Source organism: Nuphar pumila, chromosome 15 (assembly GCF_984573655.1).
Source record: "Nuphar pumila chromosome 15, dmNupPumi1.hap1.1, whole genome shotgun sequence".
Taxonomy (NCBI): Eukaryota; Viridiplantae; Streptophyta; class Magnoliopsida; order Nymphaeales; family Nymphaeaceae; genus Nuphar; species Nuphar pumila.
Genome location: NC_143263.1, coordinates 50,788,575 through 50,813,477, shown reverse-complemented (window position 1 = coordinate 50,813,477; position 24,903 = coordinate 50,788,575). Strand labels below are relative to the sequence as shown.

Genomic DNA, 24,903 nt, shown 5'->3' with positions numbered 1-24,903 from the left:
AAGTTCATCCGACGGCCACCAAGTTTTATGGGGAGAGAGAGAGAGAGAGAGAGAAGGGTCGCCAACGGTACAAAATAAACCGAGTGATGTTTGAATTTAAACCCTGAGGATGTTTGAATCCAACCCGTTTTTATACCCAACACAAATGCTTCTATGTGATATATACTTGAACTGACCCAACCCGAAATTTAGTGCGGACCCAAACCTGTTTCATAGCCGACCCAAACAGGTATACAATCCATCATTGAATTGACCCGAACACTAACTAGATCCTTATTTGTTCTCAATCCATTTTCATGCTTGACCTAAACTTGCGTAGCATAGGCCCTTGGGGCAGGGGTCCTAGCTTCTAGGCTGCCGGCACGATGACCCTAGGTATGACAGGCTGAGCCAGCGCAACCTGGTCTTCGTGCCGGGTGCGGTTTCTTCAGGTTATAAATTCAAAAAAAATGCTTGACTAAACTTCAAACCCGTTTTGGGTGCGACCAAATCACCTGAACCAATGGTAATTCCTAAACTAATCTGTACTCATGATGACAAATTTAAACCTCATTAGCATTAAAAGAAACATTATTAGGGTTGCCTTTTTAATTATTAACTTTCCTAAGTCAAATAAAAGCAAAAACCTTAATAGGATTCATTTTAATAATCTTGACAGGTTTTAATCGCATAATTGGACGGGGACTTGATTATACCCATACCTGCTAACCCATACAAATCTCATATTTGGATCTCATGTCAGGCCCGATTGAAAATGGGATTAGATTTGTTCCGCTCAGTGGGATTTGTTTTGTGTGTATCAAACAAGAACACCCACCACTAGGGGTGTAATCCGGTCGGATCTGATATTGATTATGAATTGGGCCTAAGAGTAAGATCCAAATCTAATCCAATATAATTTGGGTTTGAGTATAGTAAGAAATGGTGGACCCATGGGTTAATAGGTTTGGGTCTAGGTATGGCTGAAAAAAGTAGACTTATATAGTGTAAACACCCCAAATTTTCACCCTCACTCACAAACACCTGCTTCCTGTCATTGGGACCCACTATCTGCAGTCTTCAGGGAACCAACTGGTTGATATTTGAGCCAGGACTATTCATAGCCTAAATTTTACAAAAATTTCAATACTCCATCCTATAATCAAGATTCAATCCTTATGTTGGCTCTATTTCAGTTGTCATTTTTCATCTCATCCTCAGATGAGAATCTCCAAATTCTTTGTCTCTGCCAGGGGTTCGGGATTCCAAGTCCCTCATCCAGGGTTTACATTTCATGTGTCATTGTATATCACTGCATGCATTTGGTATATCGCTTCATTGCATCACATAGCATTGCATGTCATTACATCTCATTGTCGAGATCCAGTACTCCTGTTTTCAAAATCTTTCAATCTAGATTCGATTTTAAATTTTTTCTTTCGAAATCAATTTCAAAACCTAGGTTTTGAATCAACATTTTTCATTTGTTAACCCCCAAGATCTTATTTTCTTCAGAAAAACAATCTAGATTTGTTTTAAAGTCAATTTTTAACTGATTTCAATCCTCAGATGAGACTCAGCTAGGTGGTGTCACTTCTGGATTCTTGTATTTATCAAAATCCTCAAAAATTTCAGAATTCTAGTTGGAGCAGGACTCCGTCTTTTTGTCCTTTTAAACCTATTCAAAACCCCATTTTGATTTTGAATGAGATATAGTCATATCCTCTATCATTTTGGCCAAAATCTCAGAGTCTTAGTTGAATAAAGACTTTTTTTTCAAAGTCCCAGTCGGATTAGGACTCTGCCTTTTACTTTTATTTTTACCTGTTTTCGAGAAAACCTTTCAAAATCTTTTATTTTAGCCAAAATTTTAGAGTTCTAGTTGGACCAGGACTCTTCTTTAGAGTTTCGGTCTGTCTAGGACTCTATCCCAATTTTATCATTTACTCATGTTCTTCACTTATTTTCGAAAGCCTTCTCATCTGACTTTCAAAAAAGCTAAAATCTTAGAGTCTCAGTTGGCTTAGAACTCTATCACAGAGTTTTAGTCGGATTAGGACTCTGCGTTTTATCTCTATTTTCACTTGTCTTCAATAGATTTTGTCAAAATCCTTCATTCTGGTCGAAATCCTAGAGTTTCAGTTAGATTGGGACTTTATTTCAGAGTTTCAATCGGATTAGGACTCTATCTTTCATTGCCATTTTTACTGGTTTTCAACTAAATCTTTCAAAAAAATTTGAAATAAGTAAAAAACTCAGAGTTTTAGTTAAACCAGGACTATATCCAAAGAGTCTTAGTTGGATCAGGACTCTAACTCTGATTTCAATTTTGAGAGAATCTTTCAAAAATCTCTTCATTTATCTCTTCAAAAACCAAAATTGTTACACTTTTATCACAAAGTTTCAAAATTCTGGGACTCTATCCTAGAGTCCTAATCGAATCAGGGTTCTATCATGAGTTTATTTTATTACTTCATTTTCACCTATTTTCAAAAGTTCTTTTTAAAATCTTATTGTTTGCTTTTTAGAAAATAAAAAATTCTCAGAGTTGTAGTCGAATTAGGATTCTTTCTCAGAGTCCTAGTTAGATTAAGACTGTGAACCTAGCTTCAATTTCTACCTTATTTTCACCCGTTTTCCAAAATCTTCTTGTTTGTTTTCTCAGAAAATCAAAAACTTTAAGTTTTAGTCGAATTTGGACTCTATACCCAGAGTCCGGGTTGGATCAGAACTCTGCTCTAATTTCATTTTTTGTTGCTATTTTCACTGGTTTTCAAAAATCCTTTAATATGTTTTTCAAAAAATACCAAAAAGATCTAGAGTTTCGGTCCAATCAAGACTCTGATCTAGAGACCTAATCCACTTAGGACTCTATCCTAATTATTGTCTCTATCTCCATTATCATTCTCTCCACCTATTTTTCAAAAATTAGTTCATTTTGCAGAGTTTTAGTTGATTCAGGACTCTATTTCAGAGTCACGGTTGAGTTAGGACTCTAACCTCGATTGCATTTTCCAACTTATTTTCACCAGTTCTGAGAAAATCCTTTATCAACTTATTTGTTTGGATTTCAAAAACCTAAATATCAGAGTTTTAGTCAGTTCAAAACTCTAGTCTAGAGTTTCAGTTCGCTTAGGACTCTATTTTCAAAACCTCTGAATTTCACCTGTTGATTTTAACTCCATTTTAAAACTATTTTCAGTCTTTATTTCAACTTTTTCAAAACACTGATGTGGGGCCCACTCAGTTGGCACCACATCTAGAGGAGTTCTGATCTAGTCAGGACTCTATGTCGTTTCAAAACTTTCAATTTCAATTCTACTTTTAAACCTCTTTTGAAAGTCCCTCATTCTCAAGTTTTGAAATCATTTTTGAAAAATCAAATGGGGCCCACTCGGGGTGGCGCCACATTTGAATAAGTTAGGGTTAGATTAGAGGTAGTCAGTGTCCTAGTTAGGTTAAGGGTTTAGAAGAGTCTAAATTGATTTTGAAAAATCTATTTTTACTTTGGTTTTTAACTAGTGGTTTTTAAAGTTTTAAATTAGAGTTTTTAAAGCCAAATATGGGCCCACACTAGGTGGCACCACATTTGGAGTATTTTAGGTTAGTTATAAGTCTAATTAGGTGTTAATTAGGTAGTTAGGGTTAGGGGTAGGTTAGGAAATTTCAAAAAAATTGCCCCCCACATGTGCTTATCCAAATCAATTAAGAAACTTTCTAAAAATAGGCTTTTCTCCTTATTTTCTTGGAGCTTCTCTCTCCTCCCAGCACCCTTTTCTTCCTCCTTTGCAGTTGCAGCCATCCAAGGTAATATTTCATGTTTTCTTTCATGCTTTTATTAATTTTTTTTATGATTTTATCATGGATTCCATCATGGGCGCCACTTTGTTTATGAGTTTTAAGCATGGTTCATCTCCAAGAACCCTAAAATGAAATCAAGAATATGATCTCAGGCTATTCTATAGCTTATTTATCGCTTTTGATCCGTTGGAATGGTTTAGAATAGGGGTTTTTTTATGTTTTGCCTAATAAAAGATTAGATTCGCCCGTTAAATGGGTCGAATCTCTCTTTTTAAAGGGAAAATCAAATCCAACCGTGTGTTCCCTGGATTTTTTTTATTTTTGTATCATGTTAATGGTTATTTTATTGATTCCAGCATCAAACCCAATTTCTTTGTGTTATTTGCTTATTTTTTTGTTATTTTTCATGTTTAAATAATAGTTTTTAGTGTTTTATTGAATATTCATGTGTTTCAATCCTGGAACTATAAAGATCATATTATTTCTGAATCTTCGTTAAAAAAATCTGTTTTTTTAAGGGTTGGTTCATGGATTTGTCAGGGAACCCCTGTAAAAAAATCAGATAGTTTTGGGTTTGGAAACCCTGTTGAAAAAATAAAAAGTTGAACCATGATTTCTAACCCATGAAATCACAATTGAGATTCGAAAGCAACTTTCAGATGCGATATTTCTGTCATCTAATATCTGATTTATGATCCGTAAATTGAAATAACTTCATATTGATGTATAGTATTTACTGTTATTTTTTCATATTTTTTTGTTTCGGTTTGCTATTTTCCCTCAGTCAGAAAGTGGAATCGGTTTCTTAGAACTTGATATGCCTCATTTAAACCCTAAGTCGACTTGTGTTGATCGTATCTCCCACCGGAGATCTGATTGATGATATGAAAAAGTGAAAATATTTATCTGTGTGTCTTTTATTCACTGCTAAAATTTCATAATTTTTGAATGAGTTTTGCTATATTTCTTTGCCTTTGAAACAAAATCTATTTATTTCAACTTGTTTTATATTTGTTAAAATTAAGCGTATATATCCGGGATGATATCTCCCTAACCAAAGATGATTTTTTAGATCCGTAAAAAGCAAAATCTCTGGTTTTCTATCTAGTAGCTCTCGGTAAAATTTTATAATTTTTTATGGTGATTTGACCCCTTATTCGGGTCTGACACTATGACAGGTACGTGCCTGCAGGAAAAAATTGCATATTTTAAGGTTTTTATGCAATTTTTGTATTAAGATAATGTCAAAAATGTTTTTTTTGATTTCAAATTAATTTTAGGGTTATCAGAAGTGCATGTGTGAATTTTTGTCAATTTTGAAATTCGTTTGATGCTCGGTTCGATCAAATTGCAAAAACAGGTGCTTGCAGAGTCCCGAATCGAGCAAAACACTAGCAAAATCATGATTTTTCATGATATTTCTTTTTTTTGTCATAAAAGTTTATGTTTTTTAGAGATTTTTCACATTTTCAATCATATAAAGGTGATTCACACCCAATTTTATGGTTATTTGATTTTATTTAAACCTTAAATCCAAGATTTTACCAAAATATTTTCTGAAAACCCTAATTTCAAGTCCATAGTCTTGTTTTCAGGGGTATTTTTGTTATTTTCCCCAAATTCAAAATTTTAAACTATGGCCACAATCAGCCTACACTCTTAGGCTATCTTCACTACAGTCTTAGGCTATCTTAAAAAACCATTGCATATTTCAATCTTTTATAAATGTTTTTCTCTTTTTAGAATCAAATGAGATATATTCAATCCATATATGTGGCCATAGTCAGGGATATGAGGCGAATTTACTTCATTAAAGTTCTATAAGGCACATAAACTTCATTTTTCAAATAATTTTCTCAAAAGATCCTCAGAAAATGTTTTCTTCAAAATTGCATTCATTCATCTAGGTTTAGATTGCATCATAAAAGTATTTCACAGGGCCACATGCCCCTTTTTTTGATCCATTTTTTCAATCCCATTTAAAAAAAAACAATTTTCTCAAAATTTTCCAAGTCTTTCTCAGAAATTGATTTTCTCAAAACCCTTGGTTTTCAAGGATGTTTCAAGTATTTTCAAAACTCAAAATCGATTTTCCAAGTTATATCCTCAATTCCAAAGTTCAAATTCAGAGAAATCAACTTTCTCTAAGTTATTTTGAGTTTTCTCAGAATTATCCAAGTTTTCTTGAGAAATTGATTTTCACAAAGCATCAAAGATTTCTTCAGAAATCGGTTTTTTTCTTTTATTCAGAAACACTTTCTCAACCATGATTCATTATTTTCAAAAGATCATCTTTTTTAAGAATTTTCCAAGTATTTCAAATCTTTAAGGCAAACATCATGTTTTTAAATCTGGATTTTCTGAAAATTCACAACACATGTCTGATTCTTTGTACATTTAGGAATAAAACATCGATTTAAATTGTTGAGAAAAGCAAAGCACCAAATTGATCCTTGGTTCAATTACCCCTGGTAAAGGTACCAGGAATGGTTGAACCTCGTACCGACAAACGAGTCTCATTCTTCAAAATTATCCTGCATTTTAAAATGGAGGCAAGTTATTTTCAAAATCTTTTTCAAAGGTCAGTTTGACTTGCAAAAGTAAAATTTTACAATGATAACATATAGGCTAACAAGTTCGGATATTAACATTTTGGGTCTTAATGGGTTCGGGTCGTGATATGATCGATATTATAGATCTAATTACTTGTCAATAAAAAATATATAAATTAATGGAATCAATTGTTTATTAAGAAAATTATTGTTAACAAAATAGAAGCTTATAACTGTTCTAAATCATGTGAAAAACTGAATATAGAAAGAATATATCCATGCCAACCAAACATTATAAGTTGAAACAAGAAAAACAATGATATATCTTATTCAAAATGTATCAAATTCAATGAGTTCTCGAGCATTATTCTGGGATTCACTTCAATCTGATAATTTTCTTGACGAAAGCACAACACGAAGTATATGAAAAAATGAATTAAAGTTTAGATTACTAAAATGCAATGCATATTGTAGACACCCCAATTTTGACCAATCATAATCCTATGGATTTTGCCCTAAAGTTTGTTACCTTAAAGCATGTACAACTGTTTTCTAAAACTACTAGATCTACTTCAAATGCATTTTTTGCCTAAAAATGATGGTTTCAAGCTTTTCATCTAAAAGCCTCAAAGGATTTGATGCAGTGGAAGGGGCCTTGGACACTAGACAGGTGGTCATGGTTTCATTCCCATAAGTGTCAAACCCCTTGCATTAATAAAGTCCAAGGGATAAAAGTCAAGGGGTAACCCTTGCTTATCCCTTGTTTAGCTAAAGATGGGTGACTCCTTGGGGGAAAGGGGTGTGCCACAAGTTTACACCATCGAAAAAGTGATTGTAAGTATGGCAGGTTGAGCCAGCATGACCAGGTCTCTGATCTTGAGAGCGGTTTCCCTGTCTTTCATGAAAAAACAAACTTTTCATCTAAACAAGAATTGAATATGACATTATAAGTTTTCCAACACACAAAAAATTACCTTAAACAAACATTATGATCAAAAGTTATGGCCAAAACAAGGTTTTTAGCCTATTTGGATTTGGTTCCAGATCTAAATTCATTTCAGGTTATCGTCCAAACCTACTTGTCATCTTAACTTGGATATGGACCCTAATTGTCTCCCAAAGTATAGATTTGAACCCAAATTATCGTTTGAACTTAATGAATATGTACAAGATCCAATTCAGTTGGTGCTCTTTCTATTTGGATATAGATCAAATCCAAGTTAGGTTGTTGTAAACACCCCAAATTTTCACTCACCTTCTTGACATCGCCCTTAATCGGCACATTTCAGTTCTTCAGAAGCAATGAAGGGCAAAATGGTCATTTTCCGAGATTGAACCTTACAGAAAGTCCAAAATTTCATTCTTGAGCCTCAAAATTTCCATATTTAGGTTCAGAGACATCTTCAAATGGCAAAAATTTCAAAATCCTTTTTCTGGACAAAAAGCTAAAATTTCCAAGTTCAAGCTCAGAGTGACATTTTCATAGAACGTGTCTTTGCATAGCATTGCATCATTTCACTGCACAGCATGTCATTTTGAGATCCAGAACTCCTGATTTTCAAAATTGTTCATCCAGATTTGATTTTTAAACTTTTTCAAATTGATTTTTAAAACCTTGGGTATTCAAAATTACCAAAATTTCCCATTTTACCCCCAGGACTTTGAATTACAAAATGTTTTCTCAAGAAAAACAATCTGGATATTGATTTCAATGATTTTATCTCAAAATTTTTTGCAAAAAGGATTTTAAATCTCTTTACAAAATTTTTTACATTTACTTTATCCATATTTTGCTTTGAAAAACCAATTTTTTCAAATTCTTGAAAAACAAATAATGTTTTATCTCATATTTTCAAATAAATAGAGCGGGACCCACCTTTTTACTCAGACTCTCAGGTAAGTTGTTTATTCTCAAGCGGGACCCACCCGAAGTCCATACCAATTTGCAAATTTTCTTTTTTATTTTCTTAATATTATTCATTTTTAGTTAGTGGGCCCACACACATGTGGCACCCCAATTGAAAATAAAAGAGTTGCCAACACAAAATAAAACTTTATTTTCAAAAGAATTTTAAAGATGGCTGAGGTGGCATCTCCCATTTATTATTATCATTAATTTTTTTATTTATTTATTATGTCACTATTCATTTTTTTAGAAACAGTTTAAAAAAAAAAAAAAAAACCACAGCCGAACTTGCTTAAAATGCTTAGTTATTCAAAACTTAGGTCAATGAACCCAAAATGGTTTTAAAAACCTAAGATTTTGTCCATCACCAAAACGGCGAGTTTTTAAAATTCGGTTACAAAATTTTCAAAAGCTTTCAAAAAAAAAAATTGTAACTAAAGGGAGAGCTGCGTTTTTTTTTTAAAAGAGGGGAAAGTTTTTTTAAAAAGGGGGCAGGGCATTCACGAAGGGGGTAAATTTGAATTAGGGGTTTTGCGGTTTTGCAGAGTCTTCCACCACCAGCACCACTTTCCTTCCCCACCAGCAGAAGAGCAAGCCAGCCGTAGGGCACCTCCAGCAGTTTGCTGAAGATTGTCTTCACCCTACCATCATCCATCTCCATTTCATCCCAGCCGCAGCCCATCATCCATCTCCATTTCATCCCAGCCGCAGCCCATCATCCATCTTTATTTCATCCCAGCCGCAGCCCATCATCCATCTCTTCTCCAGCACCAGCCATCAAGAAGATCCACCAGTTGCTGCCCTCTTCTTTAGCCCAGCCAGCAAGAGGCTGAGCGTGGAGCTCTCCCACCTCCAACGCCTACCTTCTTCATTCCAGCCACAACAGAGACCCAGCTCATTCCCATCTTCTTCAACTCATTTCATTCAGCCCAGCCATTGAAAATCGACCCTTGTTGCTGCACTTTCCTTCATCCAACGTGAAGAAGGACTTCTCTTTCTTCAGCCCAGCCGTACTTCACCTCACCTTCAGCCCAGCCACCAGGCATTCCAACGGCTGCCATCCTTCTTCAGCCCAGCAGAAGAACCAGCCAGCCCAACGTTGTCATCCATTTTCAGCCCAGCAGAAGAACCAGCCCAGCCAACGTGCTTCCCACTTCCTTCAGCCCCACAGTCGGGAATCGACCTTTTCTACTGTTTGAAGTATCATTTGGCGCAAGAGATCCAGCAGTGTTTTCCCCATTTCCTTCAGGTCGAGTGGTGTAGAGAATCTACAAGGTAGCGTATGGTTGTGTTTATCTTCATTTTGTTAGGTTTCACTAAATAAAACTCTGTTGCAAATCTGACTAACTGTAGTTGATGTAAGATGAAGGACAGATTAAGGTTCATTTCTAGCATAAGAGGCATTTCCTCTGTGTATTTTATATGATTTGATTCTTGAGGTTGATTGCTACATAAACGGTTACCTATGGTTTTCGTTTTGAATACCTAATGGGTTTCAAGATGCTGATGTTCGATTTATCTGATAGCCTTGATTTATCAGATAGATTTGAGTTGTTGTAACTCAAGTAATGTAAAACAGCATATGGTTTTCACTGTTCCAAAATCTGCTATTGCAGATTTCCTGTAAGATAGCCTGTTGTTAATTTTACCTTTGCTTTAAATTCACATGCATTGGCATTTTATGCTTTTCCCCTGCACACGGTTCCTGCCATACGATTTACTTTCTACATCTGTTATACAAGTTATGTCACCCTGATATCCTGTTGTCATTCGTTGGATAGGCAGGCTACAGGAGATAGAGGCATTCGGTTTGCAGGAATTAATAGGTGGTCAACAGCTTACATGAGAGGCGTTCAATATTTACTCAAGTTTTCCACAGTAGCATATGAGTCTGTACCTCAGCATGTTCATAACCTGCTTTAACATGCCCCAACACTCTCTGCATTCAGTTATGGTCTTTTTTTTTACGTTTGGTCTGTAATATACCATAGTTATATCAGAATATTAGGCATTTATCATTGTATTATAACTGCAGTTAGGTAGTTATAATGTTTTTTTTTCTTTCCTCTGATTATTACATCAGCTGCATATTTTTACAAAACTCTTTATCAAAGTTTGTTTACAAATTTAGTGTGTTCCAGTTTTATATAGTTGGATCTAGCTGAAGTAAGGTTGATATTATGAGATGAAGTTGTACAAGTTCCAGGAAAGGTGATTTATTACATTGTATTATGAACAAACCATCTAATATCTGAAGGTCAATTCATGTATTTATTTATTTTTATCACCTACACCCTGCGTTTGTAGATTCATGCCTTCATTTTGAGCATCTGTGTTGATTCCATGGCCTACTCAAAAACTTGTATACATTATTTGAAGGAGCCCAACTCTACCGATTTTCCTGTAATTGTTGTAGCAGTCATGCATAGTAACATTCCACGCCCATTTTAATTCAATATTTCATGTTATTATGCAAGCTGATGACAACCTACTGTTTATGCAAAAATTCAGGTTACCCTTACCTCTGCATCTATGTTTCAAAGCCATTAGCTGTATATGAATATGCCATTCATGCCTATGTTGACAAGTAATCCTCTCCGGCACCTATATTCACATTTGTAACATCACTTGCATATTTTCTTCGCTACACTTTCCACAGCACTTTCCCTACACTATTGAAATCATTTCATGATGTTTTGGCATCATATATCATGTACATCTTGCATATCATGCATTTAGCCATTCTCTTTTCTGCAGGTTTGCAGTCTTGATAATCAGCTATGTTCATGAACGGATATATCCATATCTGTTCATGATCTCTATACCATCTTTGGCATGCTTTGTTATGGATATATAGGGAAGCTCCATACCCATTTTTATTGAAAATTACTTTGTAATTTGGGAAATACGGCTGTGCGAAATCACCTACAGAAACTGTATATACCTGTATTTTCTGATTTTACTCATTATATGGATTTTCCATTTATATGTATATGTTTCTCATTACATGTATATATATATCTATATATATGTATATCTATTGTATATCTACCTATATGTATACGTATATATGTATATATGTATATATATATACTTATATATATATATATATATCCCTTCATGTGTATTTGTTATTACATATATTTTTCTTTTCTCTTACTTTTGTAAATATATCTTCATTATCATATATCATTCATCATCAATTCAAGTATTTTTTTTTTGTATATAGTATATATATACCCATTTCCTTGGTTATCTGGTACTAACTCTCATTTTGCAGGAAAATCTAGAAGATGCTGATTCCTTGGCTCCATTTCAAAATTTTTTTTTTTACTTCAGGTTATGCAATGTAACAATCCAATGTAAACCTTGGAATAAGATTTACTTTTACTGCTTAGATTAGGCTGCATCTCATATAGTTTGATTTCAGTAATATCCTGATTATATGATGCATACATCTCAATCTTTCAAAATCCACCGTGGATGAACACGAATGGAACGTGCACCAACTCTTAGAGAGTTGATGAACTCGGTGGAGTCCATATTTACGGCCCTAGTCGGAATATGGACGAGACCCAGATCCATCATCTCTCTACCAGTCACATTGAGCCTACACTCTTAGGCTATCTTGAAAATGCACCTCATATTTCCAATGTTTTCAAAATATTGTGAATTAACTCAAGTAAACTTTGAACATATTCATGGCCACAGTCAGAATATGTGAAGGATTTACTTTAGCTTAATCCACATTTTTCCAACAATTTTTTCAGAAATCTTTTCAAACTGCATTCATCCATTCAAATCATCTGCATCATTTGTTTTCTCATGATTTTCTCAAGAAATTTTCACTTCATGGAATCGATTTCTCAAGAAACTATGATGATATTTGAAGTTGGATTTCCCAAATCAAAGTTTTCCCGTGATTTTCCTTAAAAAGTTAGTTTCTTAAGATCCATTTTCAAAAAGAATTTTCATCTTTCTCAAGAATAAAAAGCCGATTTTCAGATATTTCAAAGATAAAATTCTCAGGATTTCAATTTCCTAAGTTCTAAATTTCCTTATCCAATGAATTTTCCTATAAATTTTCTATCCTTTTCTTAAGAAAAATTCTCAAAGTCCGAGTTTTCCCAACAAATGCTTTCCTTCTCGAATGTTCATCTTTTCTCAAGAATTCCTTCCATTTTTCCGAGATTCTCATTTCCTCATGGTTTTCCAAGTCTTTCTAAGCTTTCTCAAGATTTTCCTGAGATTCTCATTTCCTCATGGTTTTCCAAATCTTTATAAACTTTCTCAAAATCTTCCTGAGATTCTCATTTCTTCATGGTTTTCCAAGTCCCTTATAAACTTTCTTAAGATTTTATCGAGATTCTCACTTCTTCAATATTTTCCAACTCTTTATAAACTTTCTCGAGATTTCAAACCTTCTTCGTCTGAGTTTTTCTGAGAGATTGATTTCCATCTTTTCCTGAGAACTACTTTTCAACTTCAAATGTTTTCTAAGCATATATCATATTTTCCAATTTTACATTTTCCAAAATCTCATAGCACATACCTGAATTCTTTGTGCATTTAGGATAGAATACAATTTCGATAATTTTGCTAAGTCAAGCACAATTTTGGTCCTTGGTTCGATTACCCCTGTTAAAGGCGGCAGGAACGGTCGAACCTCGTACCGACAGGTCGAGCTCCATCCCATGGATTTTCCCGCAATTTTCAAAACGGAGGCGAGTATTTCAAAAGAATTTCCAAAATCCGGTCAAGTTTGAATCGCGAAAACATTTCCCTCTCTCTTCCGCAAGGAAGGGAAGACGGGAAAATTTTTGCGACGATAACAGTTGTCACCCAAGCTAGGTTGTCGTTCTCAATGTTTAGATTTTGATAAGATCCAGTCTGAATTGATATCGGTAAGCTAAGTTGTTATTCGACAAAATGGATCTAGTATATATCCAAACCCATTTTATTTAAACAATAACCTATGTTGTCACCCAAGCCACTAGGGTGTCACTGAAGCCAAAAAAGTTGTTATTTTGGGGCTTGGCTCACACTTAAAAGGTATTTTGGACCTTAGAACAGACCAAAAACCCCAAAACTTGCCCCCACCCCAGCCTTAAAAAAACTGAAACCTTAGCCCCCTCAGCATGCCAAACCCATAAAATATAGCCCTTAAGCTAGAACACAGTTCAATCAAATTATGCCACCTCAGATATCTAGCCAATTAGATTTAGGTACCTGAGTGGATGAATTTGGATCTATTGGCTCAAAAAATACCTAGATCTAAGTCCAGGATCTAGTCCTATACCTAATAGGTGTCCTGTCCTCTCATTTCAGGCCATCTAATATCTAGTATCTATATCTCTTGGTCCAGGGCTCCATGTCTAATATATGATCTAAGTCCCTCAACATCCAGACTCTATCGGATTCACCTTATCCTAGTGCATCTGTACCTATATCATGTTGGAGTCTAGACCCATAAACCCAATATTTAGATCCTTATCTACCTATTTTGGAGCCTTTGCCTAATCAAATCTCTATTTGTCTATCATCGCATTCATCATCATCATATAAAGGACTACATAAGTCTAAGGTGAGACTCATATTCACGTATTTTCTTTTATTTATTTACTATTTTATTCAAAATAAATGTGTATTTTGCCTAACATATTTTATATTTGTGTCTTTTACATCTTTTTTGAGCTTTGATGGTATTTGATGGAGCACGATAAGGGCTACATATTCACATTCAAATGCATGTATTTGTATAGTTTTTTAACATAATTGCCCATGCTTAAGACTAGAATTGGCATAATAGAGAAGTGAGGTCAAAAGTGTAATTTTGGGTTTTAGAGTACAATTTTGGATTTGGATCTCAATAGGAGATCCAATTGATCCAACCCATGACCCAAGACCCAAATTCATCTGGATTGGATCCAAGGTGTATTATGGATTGGATATGGAATCCAATAGTCAACACCTTCCAGAAAATTCAAAATTTTGAATTTCTTCTTTTTCTTGCACACGACTAAGATGGGGATCCAAGGTGTATTATGGATTGGATATGGAATCCAATAGTCAACACCTTCCAGAAAATTCAATTTTTTGAATTTTCTCTTTTCTTGCACACGGCTAAGATGGCAAACAATGCTTTTCATACTTTTAAATTCATGCAAAGAGGGAAGGAAAAGAGGGGGGGGGCAAGATTCTTGAAAATCGCCCCTCTTAAAATTAATTGAATTTTAAAAAAAAGAAGGAAAGCAAGAAAGTCAAAACTTTCTTTTTCATCTTTCTTGCTTCCTCTCCCTTCCCATTTAAAGCATGAATCAGAAGGGGCAAGTGGTAGACCAAATCCACTAAAATAGCCCCTTCTAAATAAAAGCTTCACAGAAAGATGAAGCTCTCATTCTCCTCTTGCAAAAGAACGAATTTCTCTATTGCAGCCACCCTCCTCCTCTGCTCCAGGTCGAGTACCAGCCTCCCTCGTTGAGCTTTGTGTTTCTTATCCTATTTGCTCTCTTCTCTAACCCTCTTCTATATCTGAGTCGAAGACGAAGATACGTGGCTGGCCTACCCTCTCCAATGCTGCAGCATGAAACCCACCACTGAGGAAGGATCGACACCTGGTATCCCTTTCTTTGGTTTGGCATAAATTTGACAGCCTTCTACAGATCTAAAAATTCTCAAAAAATTATTTTTGATTTGAAAAGGCTGTCCTCATCATTTTGCATATTTTTTGTAAAGAAAAGCATTCCAGATTAGATCGAAATCACTCAAATACAAAATCAGGTTTTTGGATCTACAATAGGCCTATCCGGTAAAAATGGTCAGGTTTAGGCAGTTGTCAATCTCCGATCGACCTAAATTTTGGATATGTTTTTGAAGACACATCCAACAAGTTTGTGTTAAATTTTGGCTTGATTTCAACCACAAAACTTGATTTATAAAATCTAGAAGCTGAGGGGCATCTCTGATGCCTGGCGCAATCAAGATCTGTCGGGCAGATCTTTTTCACCTTTACTTCAATTTTCAAGTTTTTTTTTATTTTTTTCTTTTGAATTAAAGTTCTCTGTGTCTACCTCGTACCTTGATTTTTTGAGAATTTTTTCGACATCAGAGCATAGAGTTTTAGATGTCACAAACCGATCAGCCAGATTCTGTCAGGAACCCAACTGATTGACACTGTTGATGTTATTTTATGTTCATTTTTTGGTCAAATTGAGCCTAGTTTGAGGCTATACTTTGCTAACGAACACAGAAACCTACAGTTAAAATTTCATGACCATCGCTATTTGGAGAAGTAGATGGTGGGGATTTTAATTGACCAATTTTTCTAGGTCTGTCACAAGACATCACAGGTCCGACTAAGCTCGGTGTGCGAGCTTGGGCGTCGGTTGACCCGAGCTCATTTTTATTAGTTTCTTTCATTTTTCTCTATGTCAAGTTAGTTTTAGATTATTTAGAGTTTGTCCTAACATTGATCTAAGTTGGTCAAACATTTAAATATGTTAGGTCTCATTTTGTAGTCATCTAGTTGCCTAGTATACTCGACCCACTCGGCTAGCGCAAAAAATGGTAGATTTGTCTTTTTACTTTGGTAGAGGGTCAAAAAGGACCCTAGCAGCATTCTGGAGGTTTGAACATGTCTGCTATAGTGGACCTGTAACACCCCAACTTTTTATAGTAAAAATTTTGGAATAAATTTTTTTTTTTGAAATAGCGGAAGTGCGAAAAACACAAGTCGGGTGCATTACAGGGTAAAACAGAGAAGTAATAAAAGCATAGCATTCATTAATTAAAGCATTAATTACATCTTATGACAAAAATGTAAATCTACTAATCAGAGTTCAAACAAAAAACACTGAATAACTGAGATCTCTTGACTACTTCCATACGCGATGCCCACGATACTCCGATTTAGTTGTTTCCTGAAAAATATTTAAAGCAGAAGGGTCAGACTCCTCTGTCTGCGTAAGAAGCATTATATTCATATATGGTGCACAGTGTACTGTGAACAAATATATGCAACAACTGTAGATATAACTAGCATGAAAATTTATATCATTCTAAGGAAAAGATTATGATTTCTAATTCATGATACAGTGCAAAAGATAACTGAATTAAAGATAAATTATTCACATTAGCAAAATCTGTAGATTCTACAAGTTTTACGAAAGTCATATCAACAATACACCATTCTTCAAGGATGAGTATTTCATTTAACTTAAATTATTTAATATTTATCTTACTCTTAGCTTGTGGGTACGCACAGGCATAGACCTCGTAGCGGACCAAGACCATACGGGGGTCTATTATTTAATAACCCGTATGACTAGCCGTACGGATATCCAAAGGGGACGGTCAGTGACCGAGAGAGAACTCCCCAATGGCTAGAACAAGTATTAAGATGCATCCTGTGACACTTCTGCAGAAGACTTGGATCTACCACCTATGATACACTGGTAGTCCTGACCCACTAACTTCGTGGACTGGGGACCTGGTGAGACGCCTAGCTCTCACGAAAACAAGAATGTCCACAAAGCTTGTACCACCTACCCTCTCCAAGGTAGACCATGGGTCCAGTAACATACACCATCTCTCAGGTGTACCCAGAGCCTGCAGAATCCGGTAACATATATCGTCTTTAAGGTATACCCAAAATCTCAAAGGTTTTATGTTTTATATTTCACTTTCCATTTTCTTAATAGCCAGGTGCGAGCTATCGCACTACGAGGGGTCTGGTAACATATACCTTCTTTCAGGTATACCCAGAGCCTCATATTTGATTTCTTAGTTATTTTCCCGTGCGAGTCATTGCACCACAGAGGATTCTAAAAATCCCGAACCCGCCTTGGGGTTCCCACACATTAAATGTTCACATATATATTTTTTTGTCAGGGTGCCATGAGCACCAACAAGATAGCATTTCTCGGAATATGGCTCGACTCGTAGCCCACAGTCATCATCTAAGTTCGGGGCAAGGATGTATGCACTTGCCTCCTGCGCATCAAGCCACCCACGCGGCTTTATATATATATATATATATATATATATATATATATATATATATATATATATATATATATATATACATATATATTCCTAGATACACCCACAGTGAAGTCACATGGACTTCACCCGACAGATCGGTGGTGTGGACACAGTAACAGAATCGTGCTTCTGATATTTAGTGCAGCCTAGGAATAAACAACGGTGTCCTAACTAACATGAGTGGCTTAGCCACAAGGCCCTACAACATAAATTTAGAAATAAATAAACTGTTACTTTTGTACGCTAAATCATATTTTCACATTTGAATGGATACTTTGTATTCACAATTGATTAGTAAGAGCATCACGATATCACAATCGTCAATATGAGGTCATGGTAGAAAATTATAGATAGCGTCATCAACTCAATAAATTGTTAAACATGACCGAAGTTACCCTGAATAGAAGGTTCAATCAGGGCATCAATTCTGAAATAACATACAACTATGAGCACAAAGAGGACAGGACAACTGGCAGTCACTACCAATGATAAATATCCAACCAACAAGGTCCCACATTTGAACTTCATAAAGATATGGAAAAGAGTAAACAATTCTGTAGTCTCAAAAAAATAATATAAGAACCATGCATGCTGTTTAGAAGATTAGAATCATGGCACGCTGCACGCAACTCAAATACCTATTGCTGGCTCATAAAAAAAATCATGCTTACAAGGCAGATTTGAATAAAACAATCTTAATATAGTACTCTGCCAATTTGTATGTCCAACCACTACTCACCTTAGGCTAGAACAAAATCCCACACAGTCAATTTTACATTGATAGAAAAGCATGAAGATAATAAATATCCAACCAACAAGCATTTAATATACACGCTTTTACACAATTACCTCTATGCACATAATTTTCTTTAATTGGAAACAAGCATCTTTATAACAGTCCATCGTTCAGCCATAGGTAAAGAAAAAAGAAGCATTTAATTAATGCTATGACATACACATATAGATCTAATACTGTCCTACATTGCAGACTTCATTAAACAAGAATCTCCGTAATCAACCTGTGCATTAACATGATACAACAGGGATGAAACAAGTTGTTTGTGCTATATTTCAAATATATAAATTTCTGAACTTACAAACATGAAGATCTATGTATTTCTGTTCTGGTACTCTTGTATATATATATATATATATATATATATATATATTATATGTATACCAGATTTACACCAACATTAATAAGGTTACAGGATGGCATGTGATGGCTCCTTTCAGCCTATTATTGTTTAATTTTTTTTTCTATATATGAAATTTAATAACATTCAGCATGCATAAGGTTGTGCATAGGTAAGATTTTACCTAACACTTTTTTTTTTCAGAATCATCTTGGTCTGTATTCATTACAAAATATGCAAACCAACTTGCATATACTGCTGAATACTTAAGTCCATCATAGTGATCGGGCATACAGGTGCACGCCCATACATATAGCGTAACCAAACCAAAGCCCACTTGAAGTGCTGACTCGGGTATAAGCGTATAGCAGTAACAACTAGCTTCCGAAATGTCCATCATGGTGAAAACCATTGGCAGGACCACTACATTCCGTCATATAGACGCATAGGTGGCTCAACCCCAAACACAAGTGGCCTCAATAATCCTATGTCATGCATAAGTCGATGGTGTTGTCGCAAACAACCTTGGTGGGGCTGCAACAATGTTGAGCTACAGAACATCGAACACTTGCATATAAAAATATAATACTCCTTACCTATTTGAAGTCTTTTGACGGCACAAGAGCACTTTCGTTCTTTCGTTGAAGCAACCCACACAGCTTCAATAATGGAGTCCCCAGAATCAGCAAGGAAGAAAAGGGTGGTTGGCCAAAACGTCAAGAGAGAGAGAGAGAGAGAGAGAGAGAGAGAGAGAGAGAGAGAGAGAGAGAGAGAGAGAGAGAGAGAGAGAGAGAGATGGGTAGTCTCGTGTGGCTCCCCATCATAATTTCCTCATTTAATTCTCCCCCATTCTTAAGGGAGTTTAGGTTTTTCAAAAACTCAACTTCCAGCCCATGTTTTGTGTGGTTTGTTTAGAAACTTCCAAGATTTCCCCTTTTTCCTCTTTAGCAAATTGTTTTTCCAAGGTTGCTTTATGGGTACCCCCCACCACATTTGGGGGGATTTCCCATATTTCTTGAAAAAGGGGAAGCACAAAGGCCAACTCCCACACGTTTATTGTGGGAGAGGTTCTAGAAAGTAGGGGTTTAACTCATCCACGATTTCCCCTTTTTTTATTTTATTTTTTTTCCAAGAAATTTTTTAACTTTTGTGTGTAAAAAGAAAAATCTGTGCACATGGGGTTTTGAACTTGGGTTTTCAACCTAAGGGGTAACGAGCCCCACCAATTGTGCTACATTTCTTTTTGTTGCAAAGTGTGTGGATTAAATTGTATTTAACCCTTTCAGTTTCGTTCCGAATTTCATGAAAAGGCAATGTTTTTCATTTCTACGTGGGCACTCCAGGGCTTTGAAATTGGGTTGTGGCTCCAAACAACTGTGTACCCTACCACAACACCACACCATCACTTGGTGTTTACTTTTGCAAGAAAAATCTATCTATGTCATATTTGGACGTTTTTCCTTGTTGATGGATTTCTTCCATTTTCAAGTGGATTTTTCACCCGTTGGTTCTAAACTTGCCCTCTCTTACCTTAAATGTGTTTCGGATCTGACGCTATTATCCTGAAACCATTTAATTTACCATTGGGTCCCGTGAACCGAGTCGGATTATCAGATTTTGTCAAGATTCGGATCCAAATACAAATTTTGAGGGTTTGTTACCGGTTTCATTCTAGAAACCTCAAATCATCAAGAATTGTATTGCTTAGCATAAAATCTCACTATTTCACATAAATGCTCCACTTTTATTCATTTAGAATTTTGTAAATTTCACAGGTTTTACATCCTTCCCCTCTAAATAGAAATTTCGTCTGCGAAATTTGTAATACATATCAATCAAACAATTGAGGGTACTTGTCTTTCATTGCTGCTTCTGGTTCCCACGTGCATTCTTCTAAGCCATGATGTCTCCATCTCACTTTGACTAGTGGGATGATCTTGTTTCGCATCACCCGCTCACTGCGATCTACAACTTCGATCGGTCTCTCTTCTACGGTCAGATCTTCTTGTACACTGATGTCCTCAAACTAAATCATGTGTGACGGATCTTGAATGTATTTTCTCAACATTGATACGTGAAATACATTATGAATCTTGGCAAGTTGAGATGGTAGCTCAACTCGATAAGCAGTTTCGTCGATTCGCTCTAATATCAGGAAAAGTCTGACGTATCTAGGACTCAACTTCCCCTTCTTTCTGAATCTGAAAACGCTCTTGGTTGGCGATACCTTGACAAACACTGCATCTCCCACTTCAAAACTAAGCTCTCTGCGTCGCTGATCCGCATAACTTTTCTGTCGACTCTGTGCTGCTCTAAGTCGATCTCGAATCTTTTGTATTTGTTCAGTGTAATATTGAAGTACCATTGGCGACTCAACTGTTCTTTCGCCAACTTCATCCCAATATACTGGTGACCTACAAGGCCGCCCATACAGTGCTTCGAAGGGTGCCATGCCAATACTCGCATGGTAGCTATTATTATAAGTGAATTCTGCTAGTACCACGTGAGTGTCCCATTCGCCTTTCCAATCCAACATACAGGCATAAAGCATGTCCTCCAGTGTTTGTATGGTCCTTTCTGACTGTCCGTCGGTTTGTGGATGAAAGGCAGTGCTGAACTTCAACTTAGTTCCCAATGCCTTTTGTAACTGCCCCCACAGTCGTGAGGTAAACCAAGGGTCTTTGTCGGATATAATAGAGATTGGCACCCCATGTAATTGTACTATCTCCTGGATATACAGGTCGGTCAAGCTCTCAAGTGACTGATTCTTTCTCATCGGTAGGAAATGGGCTGACTTAGTGAGTTGGTCAACCACTACCCAAATAGAGTCATCGTTCTTTCGGGTTCGCGGTAACCCCATCACGAAATCCATCATGATATGTTTCCATTTCCATTGAGGAATTTCCATCAGCTGTATCATTCCTTCTGGCCTTTGATGATCAATCTTGATTTGTTGACATGTCAGACACTTCGCGACATATCTTGCAACATCGCGCTTCATTCCATTCCACCAATACCTGAGTTGTAGATCCTTAAACATCTTGGTACTGCCCGGGTGAATAGTATACTTGCTCTTATGTGCCTCTGCCAATAACTCTTCTCTGGTCTATGGGTCGCTCGGCACCCATAGCCGATCCTTAAACCATATACTTCCATCCTCTTTGCGCTGGAAAACAGTGTCTTCTTGCAACGCCAATGCCTCCATCTTCCCGTACTGTGAGTTTTCTTTTTGCTTAATCATGATCCGCTCTCGCAGTTCTGATCGTATCGTCAGGCTAGACAACCTAAGTATGCCTTGATCATCGGAGAAAGGTCTCCATTCTGTGAACTCAGAAATCATCTCACATCCAAGACTTATCAGGCTAGATAAATCTCTCTCAGCCTTGCGACTAAGGGCATCAGCAACAACATTTGCTTTTTCGGGATGGTACGAGATTGTAAATTCGTAATCCTTGATGAACTCGAGCCACCTTCTTTGTCGCATATTGAGTTCCTTCTAAGAAAACAGGTACTTCAAACTTTTATGATCAGTAAGGACTTCGAACTGCTCTCTATATAGATAATGTCTCCAAACCTTTAAAACAAAAACCATGGCTGCCAACTCCAGGTCGTGAGTGAGGTAATTCTTCTCATGAATCTTCAGTTGTCGTGATGCATATGCAATGACCTTGTCGTGCTGCATCAGTACACATCCCAGTCCAGTACCAGAAGCGTCTGTATACACCACGAATCCTTCGCTTCCAGACGGTAAGGCTAACATCGGGGCTGTGGTAAGCTTAGCTTTAAGGGTTTGAAAACTCTCTTCGCTCTTCTCATTATAATCAAACTTTACCCCTTTTCGTAAAAGCTTTGTCATTGACATAGCGATTCGAGAGAAGTCTTAAATGAATCGTCGATAATAGCCAGCTAATCCTAGAAAGCTTCGGATTTCACTGACATTCTTTGGTTGTGACCAATTCATCACAGTTTCAACCATGGCAGGGTCTACTGAAACTCCATTCTTCGAAATCACATGCCCAAGGAACATGACTTCTTCAAGCCAAAATTCACATTTCGAGAACTTGGCGTATAACTGATGTGTCCGGAGGGTTTCCAAAACGATTTTAGATGTTCTTTGTGTTCCTCCATATTTTCTGAATATATCAGTATGTCATCAATGAAGATAATGACGAAGGAGTCTAAGTATGGTCTGAATACCCGATTCATCAGGTCCATGAATGCCGCTGGGCATTAGTGAGTCCAAATGGCATCACCACAAATTCAAAATGCCCATATCTTGTCCAAAATGCTGATTTTGGAATATCCTCATCTTTTATTCTTAGCTGATGATAACCTGACCTCAAATCAATCTTAGAAAAGACTTTTGCTCTTTTCAGTTGATCAAATAAATCCTCAATACGGGGTAGAGGATATTTGTTCTTCATAGTTGCTTGGTTCATCATTCTATAGTCTATGCATAGTCTCATAGAACTGTCCTTTTTCACGAACAGGACTGATGCTCTCCATGGAGAAGTGCTTGGTCATACAAAACCACGCTCCATCAGCTCCTACAACTTCTTCTTTAATTCTTTCAATTCTGCTGGTGCCATCCGATAGGGTGCTCTTGATATTGGCTTCGTACTTGGCATCAGTTCTATTCCGAACTCGACTTCCCGCTGAGGAGGAAGTTCTGGAAGTTCCTCTTGAAATATGTCGGCAAAATCACGAACAATTTCCAAATCCTCAAGTGGAGTTAGTTTTGTTTCACCTCCAATCATACTAACTAGAAAGCCATATCTCCCCGGCGGAGGTACTTCTGGGCTTTGAGAGTTGAAACCATTCTCTTTTGAATCCCAAGTCTTGCTAGACGAAATACAACCTCTGACATACTAGGTCGGGATAAGATGACCTTCCCTTCCCTACAGAGAATTCTGCCATAGTGTTCAAATAGCCAGTCCATGCCTAGTATGACATCATACTCGGTCATATCGAGTAATACTAAATTAGCAGGTAGGTTGTGATTCCCTAATATGATCTCTACTTCTGGCATATAGTTCACATAGATTTCATTGAGCCCTATGGGGTTGTATACCACTAATTCATGGTTCAATGATTCAGTGGGATTACTAAGTTGTTTTGCAAAATTTACAGATATAAAGGAATGTGAAGCTCCATAATCAAATAAGACAAGGGCAGCTTGGCCCGAAACAAGCATGGTACCTTGGACAAGGTCCTCCTTCTCCAATTGGTTAGCGGTAGTGGCATACACGCGTCCTGCTACGCGCTGTGGGGCCGCCTGAGGTTGTGGTGGCGGTGCACGGTGTTGCTGTCCTCCAGTGCTGCGCCGTGCATCATCGGCCTGCTTCTTCCGACACTCCTTGATGTAGTGTCCCATCTTTCCACAGTAGAGACAACCTCTTGTCTCACAGGGACATTGTTGTCCGGGGTGAAAGCGGTTGCACTTATGGCACCTCTGATTCTGCCCTGGCATGGTCAGGTACCTCCGTCATGCCTTGGTTTCTTGGTTTGATGGTTAAAACGTTTTCCACCAAACCTCTTCTTGAACTTGGGTTTCTGAACCGCCGTTCTGTTCTTTTGCGACTTTTGTCCCTCCTTCCAGTCATCGTCGAGGAGAGTCGCAACCTGAATAACAAGGATAGTTTGATAACTAGTCAACGTTTCTTGATAGTCTAAGTGTTAACTTTGATAACTTAAAACAAGACTTGTATCACAATGAATATAGTGGTTTTACCTGAATGACTTCGTTGAGGCTCTTGGGCCCTCGGGTATACAGACGGTTTCACAAACCCATCTTCAAGCCTCGAGCAAACTTCATTGCCCGGTCCTCATCCGATGTATACACATTTGGGCAATAGCGTTCCAAACTGTGGAACTTAGTGATGTAATCGGCGAGGGACAACTCACCCTGCTGCAGGTCCAAGAACTCCTGCATCTTCTTTGCCCTCTCGTGCTTGGAAAAACAGGTGGCATTGAAGACTTCTACGAATTCAGTCCAGGATACTGGGCCGTCCTGGAACTTGACTGTCTTGGTGGTTTCCCACCACTTTTCAGCATGATCCTTGAGACGATAAGTCCCAAAGTCCACCCGACGCAACTCGGGCACCTCCAGTACACGAAAGATACGTTCAATCTCCCGGATCCAACTCTCAGTAGCTTCTGGATCCGTCTTTTCGGAGAAAGCAGAAGGATCCATGTCCATGAATTTCTTGTAGGACATAGTCCCACCATTCGTACTCTTCTCATGGGCCACCTGGTGTAATCTGTTGCCCATCTGCTGCATTGTCGTAGCTTGCTGGCCTACTACTTTGGCTAGGTTATGTAGCGTTTCCATAATATCGTTACAACGATTTGCCCAAGCCATCTAATTGAGAAATTTAAAATTCATTATAACCTTGGCCATAATTTTGTAAAATAATACTACATACTCATATGGTTTTTATCTTTTACATTATAAAAACAACCTTTCTACATACTTACAGAGTCATCA

General features: G+C 36.9%; 1 protein-coding gene across 1 annotated transcript; it reads right to left on the bottom strand.

Moving 5' to 3' along the window:
• Positions 1-23,178: 23,178 nt before the first annotated feature.
• On the bottom strand, positions 23,179-24,696 carry LOC149815387 (uncharacterized). The gene is made up of 4 exons (XM_089990535.1): positions 24,520-24,696; positions 24,227-24,366; positions 23,867-24,038; positions 23,179-23,772 (listed from the first exon to the last, which is right to left on the bottom strand). The coding sequence occupies exons 1-4, from the start codon at positions 24,694-24,696 to the stop codon at positions 23,179-23,181; spliced, it is 1,083 nt and encodes a 360-aa protein (XP_089846661.1).
• Between the last annotated feature and the right edge of the window lie 207 nt (positions 24,697-24,903).